Below are 12,255 nucleotides of genomic sequence, written 5' to 3' on the forward strand. Positions count from 1 at the left end.
TAGGTTTCCAAGCGTGCCCGGGAATATCGCGGCAGTCATCGCGAGAGGACGGTATTGAAGAATAACACACTTGGCGTGCGTTGCGTTCATTTGGAAAAGGTAAGATACAATCTTTTATCATCCATCTGAATGCAAAATGACGTGCATAAAGTCACCAGCAGTTTGTCCATCATTTTCAGCGATATTTGGTCACGCTTGTCCCTCCGGCCCCAACGCCCATAGAGCATGCTAACATGCTGAGCCGGCTAGCTTCCGGTTTCGCGCTCTGCTAACTTAAATGGGATAGACTCATTTTAAATAGTGCAGCTCTTCTAGACTTTTCAAATGTTATCGGACCGAATTTTGATTGCGAAATAAGTCATTTCGTGGGGGTTGTGATGCTCATTCATGGATATTTACTGACTGTTGCATGGAACTTGTGTGGGTGAGTGAGTGATTCTTGCAGCCCGAGGCAGAGGCTCCGCTCCGGGCGGGTCTTATGCTCTGAGCTGGGAGAGCGAACAAGTGCCGAGGGAGTCTCGTATATCACGGGGCAGACCCGTGCCCGGGCCCCTAGTGTAAAAGCCCAGTGAACGAGTTAGCTGGGATGAGCAATCGGCACTCCCGGTTTACTGAAGTGAATCTCCAGTTTCGATTGACTCATGACATGCACATCGTTAGTTTGCATTGAATGTGCTGCTTTGTGTTGCCACTACGCAACACAGGTGCGTCAAAGCTCGCAAGGCTCCCGAGGTTGCAACGGCTTGTTCACATTACATGCATGAGCTGTGCGTGGCGTTACCTGCTGGTTTTTATTCCGGCTTACTTATTAACAGGTGAAATGCATATAAGCTATTTCAGTAGTTTGTCCTGCTACACTATGATGCCATTTTCAAAAATTGGGGGAAATCCTTGAGTTTGATGTTGGAGTGTGACAGGCTGGTTTATTAATTTGATAATGACATATTTCCAACAGTTTCTAGGCATCATGTTAATTACTGCTTGTATCTTCTGTCCCTCCAGCTTAGCAGTGACTGTGCAAGGGTCATCCTCAACTGGTTCAAATCACAGGTATGAATACACATCATTTACATTAAAGTTAAATTTCTTTTAGGACATTTTTTCAAATGACTACTTTTTTTTTTTTTTTTTTTTTTCCTCAGGGGACTGTGATTTCATAATGCCACATTCATTTCCCAGCTCTTTTTATTTTGATTTCTTATATTCAAATGAATGGGGCGTTATCACAGATTCAGACCATAGCAACAGCAGAGGGATGGCACTGAATCACATACAGCAGCACTCTTCTTCTACTCTTGCTTCTCCTCGTCCTTTTCTTCTTCTCCTCCTCTTTCTCATCTTCTCCCCACTCCTCTTCATTCTTGGAGAAAACGATTCCCGGAGATTGATCCTTCCAGATGGGATGCCAGAGTCTGTCAGTGAACTTGCACAGCAAATAAAGAGACAGTGTGGAGTAGATGGGGACTTCAGGCTTCAATTCATGGATGCTGAGTTTGGGAATGAATTCACCAACTTGGTCTCAATATCAGACATCCAGGACAAAAGTTCCATCAAGGTCATCTTTAACTCAGTTGCACCTGCCCAGCCTCTTCCCTATTCAGTTGCTGCCACCTCCCTGCTCCCTCCCTACTCAGCTGCTGCCACCTCCTGCCCTGTAGATGACTCCTCATCCCTTTCATCTGCTGGTAGCTCATTTGATACAGACATATTGTCTTCTCCTGAGTCCACCTCCTCAAGATCCACTGCATGGCCCATTGTCTTCCCCATGCCCCGGTTCTCTTATGATACTCAGCTACAGCTGGACAGGGCCAACGCTGCTTTCAAAGAAACTGGAGCTTTGTTGAATCCTGATACTAAACTTAAATCTGCCATTCTTGATGGCTTAGCTGAAGCGATCGTCCAGTACAAAGTGTACCTCTCTGACAGGGAGTTTGATGAGGTAGCAGAAGCTCTTGTAACAACACATCCGTGTTTGAAAGAGCCAGGTTCGGTCACCGGGTATGGCTGATGGAAGACGAGCCTGAAGTATAAACTTGGTAACTACCGAACAAAGCTCAGGCGGCTTGGATGCCCTGAAGTTACTGTGAATGCCTTAAAACACAAACCTGATGGCAAATGCAGTCCTGCATATGGTGCGAAGAAGCCGAAAAAAGCCAAAGTGAATTACTGCCCACAGCCATTCCCCCATTAGGGATCATTGTGTCAGAGTGAGTGGCAGCGAACATCTAAAAACCTAGAGTACATTGCTAAATATCTAAAAATCTGCTCTGATCTGCCCTTGTGCAAAAATGCAGTTTTCAGGCACAAAATAAGCATTGACACTGTATACTATTATGAAGGCCTACAATAAGCAGTCTTTCACGGAGATGGCACGTGTTCTTACCACATTGGACACTGTGTTTATAGTGAGTGCTGTAATGCTGCAGTCGATGTTGAATTGTTTGCTTTAAAAGAATTGCATTGCTCAAAGCATTCAAAGACAAACCACATCAACTATACAAGGTGAATATTTCAGTTCTGTTTTAACAGCCTGCAGTTAATTGCTGCAGTTTAAAGGATTATTTTTTACATTTTTACATTTATTTTTTAATGTTTGAAAGTCTTGTAACCTTTATTGATGTCAAATAACATAGTTGATATGTTAACTGTATAGTTTGTGACCCTCTCCCTGCAAAAAGGGAATCCAATAAAGGTGCCATATCTTTCATGTAAGACAATATTTGCTTGTTTTGATTTCTATTTTGATGCACTTTTTATGTTTGAGCATTAAATATGATTAGATAAGATGAAATAAGAGTATTACCTGAATGGAGCAAGGCCGTCCTAATGTTGTTTTTCTTGCGGTGGTAAGTCGAGGTGTCTTCTTGTTATATACCTGTATTACCTGTTGTCCATTTCTGGTTGTTGCATCATGTGTCAGATGAATGATGTAGATATTAGAGCCAGTTACACTGTGAGCTACTAGTGTGTGTTGGTCTAATATTAGACCAGGCGCAAGGAACTGCCCTGCAGACCAGACTCCACTGGGACCTGATACCTTCATTAAACATAGTGGGAGGCCGCTCTGTTAGCTCATGCTCACTGAAGTGGTGAGCAAAGGTGCTGAGGCAATAATTAAACAGCATTAGTTATACAAGTCTGTGAGGCTATAACTGTACGACAACTTATTTAGCTTGTGTTTCCTTTTGTGTCACATTTGAGTATTTGTAATACACATGGGCTACTTTAACATCTTCTATTCCTCATTATGAAAGCTCAGCTGAATTGTCCTGGGGCGTAAGTCACCAATGTTAACCCTCCTGGGTCCCGACTAACCTCTTTAAATGGTTAACCACTGAGGGCTTGTCTGTGAGGTGTGTGTCTCTGTTACCCCCAGCAGACTCACAGTCATTTTGGAAACCTGCTGTCTCTCCCCAGTGATGTGTTGACTCTCAAGGTGGTCAAACACTGACGGATGGCTTATTGATGAGTGGACCAGGACATACATTCCTCCAGAGGCTTTGTTTGAGCAAATCAGGTTTGCCTGAAGAGACAGAGGAGGGGGTTTGGGAACACTCGGACGATCTCAGGCTGGACTCGAGGGGAGCTTTGGGCTGTGGTTGCATCTGCGTTTGTCACCCGGAAATTGATCTAAAGAGCTTGTAACACTGACCAATCTGGATTTATAGAAGGGTTTAAACAGTGAGACTCAGGTTATCAGTATGGATACTTTAAAGAAGAGCAAACATCCATGGATTCTTTATGAGAAAGAAGCACCACACAGCGGGTTTTGGTGAGTTTGCTTTACATTTTTCTTATTATCCTGATCTTGATCATTTAATCTTCACCTCTGTTAATACATTTATATGGCCTGTTACTGCATACGAAGCCTGTTTATCAATTTTGCGTGTCATAAGCTGGCTTTATTTCCAAATAAAATTGTGGCATCTATCCTAAAAGTTTTCTTCGGTCTCTTATTTCTACTATGAGGTACGTCTGCATCTCTCTGCTTCAGATTCACATATTTTCTCCAACATGTCTTTCAAACACAACAGCCTTCACTTTCCCTTTCTCGCACCTAATGCACTTTTATTACTTGATTATTTTACGGTTCCATTATTCCCCTTTGGTTGTGACTAATGTGTACGACGTTAAAGAACCACTCATGCGTGTCCTGATGGACGAGGAAAGGAGCTCACAATGCTGAGGCCTGGACCCCCCGGAGCGGCGCGGCTCCACGCGGCCCGAGGGCCTGGACCCTCCGGGCCTCCGGAACGGCGCGGGACCTGGAGGGTCCAGGCCCCCGGAGCAGCGCGGCTCCATGCTGTGCGACCTGGACCCTCCAGGCCCCTGGAGCGGCGCGGCTCTGCGGTCCGACCTGGAGAGTCCAGGCCTCCGGAGTGGCGCGGGACCTGGGGGGTCCGGCCCCCGGAGCTCGTGGCCTCGTGGCGGCGCGGGACCTGGGGGGTCCAGGCCCCCGGAGCAGCGCGGCTCTGTACGGTCCGACCCGGGTCCGGGTCCCCGGAGCGGCGCTGCTCTGGTCGAGCCTGGGTCCAGGCCCCCGGAGCGGCCTGGTACAAGCTTTTGAATATATCTGTTATGAAATTATGTTATTCCTGAATGATCACTTAAAGTTTTTGATATTTGACTTTTCAGTCCCACAGGAGGGAAAACTTTTGCCTGAAGGATGCATTTGTCATGAGTGATATTAATCGTCTTGATGATCACTTAAAATTGTTAGTATGTGACTTTCCAATCCCACAGGAGGGAATGTTGGAAAAAATGTTGAAGCTTTATAATCAAATGTTTTAGAGTTGAAGTTTTTGAACATTTTTAAGAGTTTTCAACCAAGTTTGTTACGTATTTTTATTTATTTATTTTTTCAACCATGTTTTATCATCAATTGGAGATTGACATTATGTGGCTCACGGTCCAGTCCAGCAGAGTCACGGCTGCACTGGTCTCTGCTGCTGGTGGCTTGACTTTCAGCAGCAGTGCAACTTCCAGAGGGACCATGCTGTTTTCCCCGTCCAGCAGCTTTATACATAGAGCCAAAGTGGGAAAAAGACGAATCTCATATGTTTAAATAATAAAAGTAAACTTCTACATTGTATGAGGTAAAGGAAGAACATGGGCATTTTCTCTTTGTATTCATTATGAAAAAAGAGAAATGTTAATAAATGTTGCTCTAAGTATTAAACAATGTATCAACATGTTGGAATGAGAAAGAAGAATATATCACTTACCATAGATGTGCGTTCAACTTCTTCCTGTTGAATGCGTTTTCTGGCAACCTACAAAAAATAAAGACATACATTTGTTTAGTTTATTACATATTTATTACATATAATATATTACATATTATATTTATCGTACAATGTGGATACATGAATCATTGGTAGTTTGTGTGCGCGTGCGTGTGTGTGTGTGTGTGTGTGTGTGTGTGTGTGTTCGTGTGTTCGGGCGAAAGGCGGGGTACACCTTGGACTAGTCACCAGTCAATCACAGGGATGACATATAGAGAAAGACAACTTTTTGCAATCACACCCACACCGATGGGCAATTTAGAGTCACCAATTAACCTAACAAGCATGTCTTTGGACTGTGGGAGGAAGCCGGAGACCCCGGAGAGAACCCACGCATGCACGGGGAGAACATGCAAACTCCGCACAACTTTGTCCAAACCGGGGTTTGAACAAGTAAACTTCTAGCTGTGAGGCAACAGCGCTAACCACTGCAGTCACCGTGCAGCCCTGTTTGTATGTTTGTCTATATGTCTCTCTGCTCGTCTATATGTCTGTCTGTTTGTCGAAATGTCTGTCTATATGTCTGTCTATATGTCTATTTGTTGTCCTGGGGTGTTCTTCTGTGCTTCTGGGAGGGTGTGGAGATTCATTTCAGCCAGGGGTGGTCCTTTAGTGTCTCCAGGGTGGGTCGGGCCTCCGGGGTCTTGGTCAGACAGCTTCGTAGAAACCCCTGACAGTCTGGACAGACAAAAAAGAATCATGGTTGAATACACACTGTACTTAATATGCGTTTCCCTGTGCTTAATTTGACTGCATGTGGGTGTTAATAACTTACCGATGGAAAGACTTTCACTGATGTCAGGGTTTACATAAACAGTCTCAGTGCTGTCAGTAAAGGGGATAGTACCATGCAGGATCTCAAAAAGCACAACACCAAGCTGCCACACTGTAGTTGGTACGGCCCTGCACATCCCATTCTCGAACCACTCAGGGGAGGTGTACACATAAGTTGCTACAATTCAACCAGCCACAAAGTAAGAAAATATAATGGTAAGAGACAGAGATAAAGGACAGAGATAGCAATTATGCAATGATCATCAGCTCAAGCAATACAAATATAGGAGACTAAGACTAACTAATAATAAGAACAATAAGAGGGACAGCCTACCTGGACCTGAAGTGTAATTCTCCTCTGACAGAAATGTTCCACAGCCAAAGTCAATAAGCCGTACTCGAGGGACATCAGAGCCGGTTTCAAGGAGGATGTTCTCCAGCTTGATGTCCCTGTGAAATACTCCTCTGGAGTGGATCTCAATGACAGCATCCACCAGCTGTTTGGCTATGGTCTGGGGGAGAAAGAGAGAGACATCAAGACTGAGTGACATGGTGTTCATGGACACAGATACAAAAACACTGAATCACAGTTTGTATCAGCTACTTACTTTAGCCTCGTGCTCCTGCAGGGAGGACCCTCTAGATTCGACATAATCATACAGGTCACAGCAGGGGACTGGTCTCTCTAGGACGAGTATCAGGTCGCGATCCAGATCGTACCAGTCCAGCAGGGTCACGGCTGCACTGGTCTCTGCTGCTGGTGGCTTGACTTTCAGCAGCAGTGCAACTTCCAGAGGGACCATGCTGTTTTCCCCGTCCAGCAGCTTTATACATAGAGCCAAAGTGGGAAAAAGATGAATCTCATATGTTTAAATAATAAAAGTAAACTTCTACATTGAATGAGGTAAAGGAAGAACATGGGCATTTTCTCTTTGTATTCATTATGAAAAAAGAGAAATATTAATAAATGTTGCTCTAAGTATTAAACAATGTATCAACATGTTGGAATGAGAAAGAAGAATATATCACTTACCATAGATGTGCGTTCAACTTCTTCCTGTTCAATTTTTTTTATGGCAACCTACAAAAAATAAAGACATACATTTGTTTAGTTTATTAGTCGTACAATGTGGATACATGAATCATAGGTAGTTTGTGTGTGTGTGTGTGTGTGTGTGTGTGTTGTATAGCATGACAATGAATCTTACAGGTAGATTGTCCTTTTTGCGGAAGCCAGCAAAGACTGCCCCGAAGCCTCCTTCACCAAGCAGTTTCCCCTCCTCGTACTTGGACTCAAAGGCATCTGCAGAAATATATAACAAACATATTCCGTTTAAATATACATGCTCAGGACTTTCATCGGAACACTAATACATAAAACTAATCTCTCACAATAACCTCATTTTATTAGCGTAGCTGAGCATCATGGCTGCACAAAGCATGCCAGAATCCGTCCAAAGGAAACATAATAAATCCACCTACCAACATTTCTAAAGCTCACTAGTTGTCATGATCGATAAATCAGTACAAAAAACTGACTTATACTATTTCCAGTCTTTATGCTAAGTTAAGCAACTGCATGTCATAGCATTCAGTTGTGCTTCTCACAGAAGATACATTGAAACAGAAATGGTAGAAATTGATTTTGCAGCAGCCAAGGTATCCAGATTTTAGTCCCTTGCATGTGTCGAACTCCATAAACACTGGATTCTTCACTTCCAATAATATAACTCATAAGCATATGTCATTGGTCACTCTGTCTTCTAATTGCAGATTTTTTTCAAACCCCATGATGACACAATCATGGCTATTTTGACTTTGGAGACCTCCCTCCACATCCAAAGTAGACATTTACATCATTCTCTACAGGCTAAATATAATTCTGCCTATCCTAGCTTGCCTCTGCTGTGACGATGGGCCGTATTTGCTGAAGAGGAAGTGTCAGGGTTGTCACTGGAGGCCTCAGAGGGATAATGGGTCTTTCTGCTCCTTTTCCTGGGACCCTCTGTCTCCTCAGACTTCCTCTTTCTACTCGAGATGTTGGTAGATGTGGATGGTACGTTGTCGTCGGGGATGTCGTCGTTGGACTTCCTCTTGCTGCTGGTCTTCCCAGAACCCAACACAGCACCATGGCTGGGTCCAGAGGAGCTTGGAGTTTCTCCTGAAACTGTGACATTCAACAGATAAAGCCAAATCATGAGCATGCGAGTATTAGGAGTTAAAAACAAATTGTGCACATTGGTATTCAGACAAATCAGAGGTATTTATCTGTAGACAATTCAGCCCTATACAATTTTTTTGGTGGTTTAAATAATTTGAAAATATAATGAAGACAAAAGACATAACACATAAAGTTCAGCAAAAGCCTGATTTCAGATAACTATGCCAAATACATTTCGATTTAGGTGAGAATGAGTCAACTTTAGTTGCTGACTCTCAATATAGCTTCTTGTAAATGGGCTTTATTTAACAAAGTACCCCTTTACTGAGCGTGCAATTATTCTCCTCTTTTAGTTTAACATTTACTTAACTGAAAACAAATACAATGAATCTTTTTAGGATTTTTCTGAGCTTACCTGTGCTGGTAGTTGGGCCAGTGAGGTCCCTGCTGCAGCCCTCGCAGGGACTTTGACTTGTCCTGCTCCTCTTGCTGGCTCTTTCAAGACTCTCCTCAGATTTTCTCTTCGAGATGTTTTTTCGATCTGAGTTGCAGTCTTTCTCTGTATATATGATGGGGTCAGTGCGGCAACCTGCAAGAACAGAAAACGACAATTCAGTATGTGCTTAATACAGTCCATTACATTATTTATGTTCTGAGTGAACCAGTTTAATCATGTGGTTTAAAGAGAAAGGAAAATAGCATTTTTTTTTTTGCCAGAATTGTGTTCCTCAATACTTACTCCGTTTTGCAACTGAGGCCCACCACTGAACGGTCCTTTTTGGTGTCCACGATTTGGATGACATGACTCTCAAAAAGTAATGCTTCTCCGTTGAAATGACAAATGAAAATGAACTAACTTGGATCATTCAAGTGTAAGTTATGTCATGTTCCAGAATGCCTTTGAAGAGGTTGTTCCAGAATGCCTTTGAAGAGGTTGTTCCGGAATGCTTTGGCCACACAATTTTGACCTCACAATATTCTGCTGTGTGTCCTGTTCTATAGAATACATTCAGAATGTTGAGTGGATTCAAATGCAAGAGATGTGTTTAATCAAACATAAACACATTCAAAGGCTTTATAGTACTTACACAGAAACAAAAGCGACAGATTGGGATTCTTAATTCGAATCAAAACATGGTTGGTGTGCAACTCTCATGATCCGTCCACAGAGATTATAATGTTATAAACCAGTTTGAAAGAGCTACTATGATTCAATGGAAATCACTTTTTGTCCCATCTTTTACTGTAGATAGCAAGTGAATGCAGGTTGTGCTTTCCTAAACTGTCCACAATCTTAACTTTCCCTTTTATTAGATACAATGTGAAAATTCTTTGTGGTCAATTAACCCAAAAGTGAATAAACATAGACTACTATTGATTCAGACAAAACTGAAGTTATTGTGCTCAGCCCAAAACACCTTAGAGATTCTTTCTCCCATGATATAGCTTCCCTAGATGGCATCAGCCTGGCATCCAGCACTACTGTTAAGAATCTGGGAGTTCTATTTGATCAGGATATGTCCTTCATCTCCCACATAAAACACATATCAAGGACAGTCTTCTTTCATCTTCGCAACATAGCAAAAATCAGACACATCTTGTCTCAAAACGATGCAAAAAAACTAGTCCATGCATTTGTTACTTCCAGGCTGGATTATTGTAACTCGTTACTATCAGGCTGCCCTAATAGGTCACTAAAAACTCTTCAGCTGGTACAAAATGCTGCAGCACGTGTGCTGACAAGAACTAGGAAGAGAGATCACATCTCTCCTGTATTAGCCTCTCTGCACTGGCTTCCTGTAAAATATAGAATAGAATTTAAAATCCTTCTTCTTACTTACAAAGCTCTTAATGGTCAGGCACCATCATATCTTAAAGAGCTCATAGTGCCATATTACCCCTCTAGAACATTGCGCTCCCAGGATGCAGGCCTGCTTGTGGTACCTAAAGTCTCTAAGAGTAGTGTTGGAGGTAGAGCCTTCAATTACCAGGAAGAGTAGACTTAAAACTTTCCTCTTTGATAAAGCTTATAGTTAGGGCTGGCTCAGGCTTGGTCTAGCCTATAGTTATCCTGCTATAGGTTTAGACTGCCAGGGGGGATCTGACACACCAAGCTCCTCTCTCCCTCTCTCTCTCTCTCGCTCTCTCTCTCTCTCTTTGAATTGTTTCTGTCCCTGTTTTTCACCTGTATTTTCCACTGTTTCCTACTGCATAACCAGGTAAGCCTTTTACTGGTGTTTTTGAGTGTTTGACTGTGACTGACAGATCGTTGGTTGTGTTCCCTCGTGTTTTCGGAAGGAATGGCATCCACCGAGACGCCACCTCCGTCAATCCGGCAGGGAGTGCGGATAGTCCCGCCGGACGCCAACGTTTCTGTGGAGGAGGTTCTTTTGGCTGTCGGAGAGCAGGTAGGACATGATAACCTATCGTATGCATCCCGGATGAACAACGCTGTGGTCGTGTTCCTGAAAAATGAGCCTCTTGCTCATCAGCTGATTAGGAGCGGTGTGGTTATCTGGGATTTATTTGCGCAGGTTTCCCCGCTGTCAGTTCCCTCCACGTGGATCACCGTATCCGGTGTTCCCCCGTTTATTTCTAACAAGCTGTTAGAGAACGAAAAGGAAAGTTTGCCAGCGGGTTTAAGGCTGTGAGTTTGGGATGTAAGGTGTGCAGCCAGACTGGATAGAATATACATGTCAAAAAGCCTCAGCCCCAAATTAGTTAACAGTAACATCAGTCCAGTGGGCTTCACAGACCATCACCTTACCACAGCAGGGCTGATCATTTCGCCAGGTGAAAAGGTTCAGTCCTACTGGCACTTTGTTACATTTCCCTTTTAGCAGAAACAATAACGCTGACAACCAACAAAGAAAGAGCTCAGGGCGGACGTGAGGCAGTCAAAGAAAAAAGGTTTATTCACAATATTTAAATGAAGGTAAACAACAAACGTAGGTTTGAAAAATGTGGGGGGAAGGAGGAACTGTGGGGGTTGTGCCAAACGAAATAAACAAAGTACAACAAAATAGGGCCTAGCTCAACTCGATCTGTGAGGAAAGAAAACGAAAACAAAAGGCCTGACTACCTTATCTACAAAGTGTCTGAATATAATAAAAGTACAACAGTGGCAACAACCCATAACCTGGTGTAGTAACAATTTCCTGCTAAGTGAATGTATAGGGTACCCCAGCCTTACCTCAGCTCTACCTCCCCACCACAAACCATCTTAGACAGCCAAGCAACATAGGGGCGAACAAAGCAAAAGAGAGGCTTTTAAAATGGTGCCCTCTGTCTCTGATTGGCTAACTGGCTGGAGTGTGAACCAATCCACAGCTCTTCTGGAGCTCACAGGTGGCAGCCAATCTTCCACTTCTCACCTGCAGGGCAAAGGGAGAAGAGAGCAAGAGAGAGAGAGAGACACCTGCACACACCACTCTATACATGTAACACACTTTAATAACAGACTCTTACAGGATAGTGTTTTCTGCCAAAGTTTTGAGCGCTTTTGGAAACAGTGGAAAACAAAAAAAGCTGAATTTGGTTACCTGAAGTTGTGGTGGGAGGTAGGCAAAGCTCAGGTTTGGGTCTTCTGCCAGCAGTACACATCTCACTCTTCTGCCAGGATAAAGGCAGCTGTCAAAGATTTGGAGGTCCAAATTAAAAACATTGAGGGGGGTTTAAATAGGAGCTCCGAACCCACCACTGGTCCTCTGCTGCGGGAGAAGAGGTTGGAGTTGAGCTCCTTCCTGCAGGAGAACGTAAAGGGAGCCCTGGTCCGGTCATGCTTCCTCCAGCTTAAAGACATGGACGCCCCGAGCTCTTTCTTCTTCAACTTGGAGAGATCGGTGGCATAGAGAAGCTGATGTCTTGTCTGAAGCTGCCAGGGGGCAGAGTGACCACAGATCCGGCCGAGATGAGGAGCCATGCTGTGGAGTTCTACTCGCACCTTTTTGGGGCAGAAACCTGCAGCTTGGAGTGCCGTGGGGAGCTCCTGGAGGGTCTTCCTCAGCTCAGCCAGGAGGAAACAGCTGCTCTGGA

The 12,255-nt window shown here is 43.7% G+C and overlaps 1 protein-coding gene across 1 annotated transcript; it reads right to left on the minus strand.

Annotated features, from left to right (window-relative positions):
* Window positions 1-5,871: 5,871 nt before the first annotated feature.
* On the minus strand, window positions 5,872-9,023 carry LOC138588815 (serine/threonine-protein kinase pim-2-like). The gene is made up of 8 exons (XM_069659094.1): window positions 8,960-9,023; window positions 8,636-8,809; window positions 8,092-8,226; window positions 7,268-7,362; window positions 6,668-6,883; window positions 6,394-6,571; window positions 6,061-6,237; window positions 5,872-5,963 (listed from the first exon to the last, which is right to left on the minus strand). Exons 1-8 carry the CDS (start codon window positions 9,021-9,023, stop codon window positions 5,872-5,874), a joined length of 1,131 nt encoding a protein of 376 aa, XP_069515195.1.
* Between the last annotated feature and the right edge of the window lie 3,232 nt (window positions 9,024-12,255).

This window comes from Semicossyphus pulcher, unplaced genomic scaffold, assembly GCF_022749685.1.
Source record: "Semicossyphus pulcher isolate SPU_LCO1_2020_fin unplaced genomic scaffold, fSemPul1.0.p SCAF_1, whole genome shotgun sequence".
NCBI classification, from domain to species: domain Eukaryota; kingdom Metazoa; phylum Chordata; class Actinopteri; order Labriformes; family Labridae; genus Semicossyphus; species Semicossyphus pulcher.

Coding starts and splice junctions, on each gene's coding strand:
- LOC138588815 (XM_069659094.1), bottom strand. CDS start 9,023: ATGTCATCCAAATCGTGGACACCAAAAAGGACCGTTCAGTGGTGGGCC. Junction 8,227..8,635: donor TGGCCCAACTACCAGCACAG/GTAAGCTCAGAA, acceptor TGAATGTCACAG/TTTCAGGAGAAACTCCAAGC. Junction 6,238..6,393: donor GAATTACACTTCAGGTCCAG/GTAGGCTGTCCC, acceptor GTTGAATTGTAG/CAACTTATGTGTACACCTCC.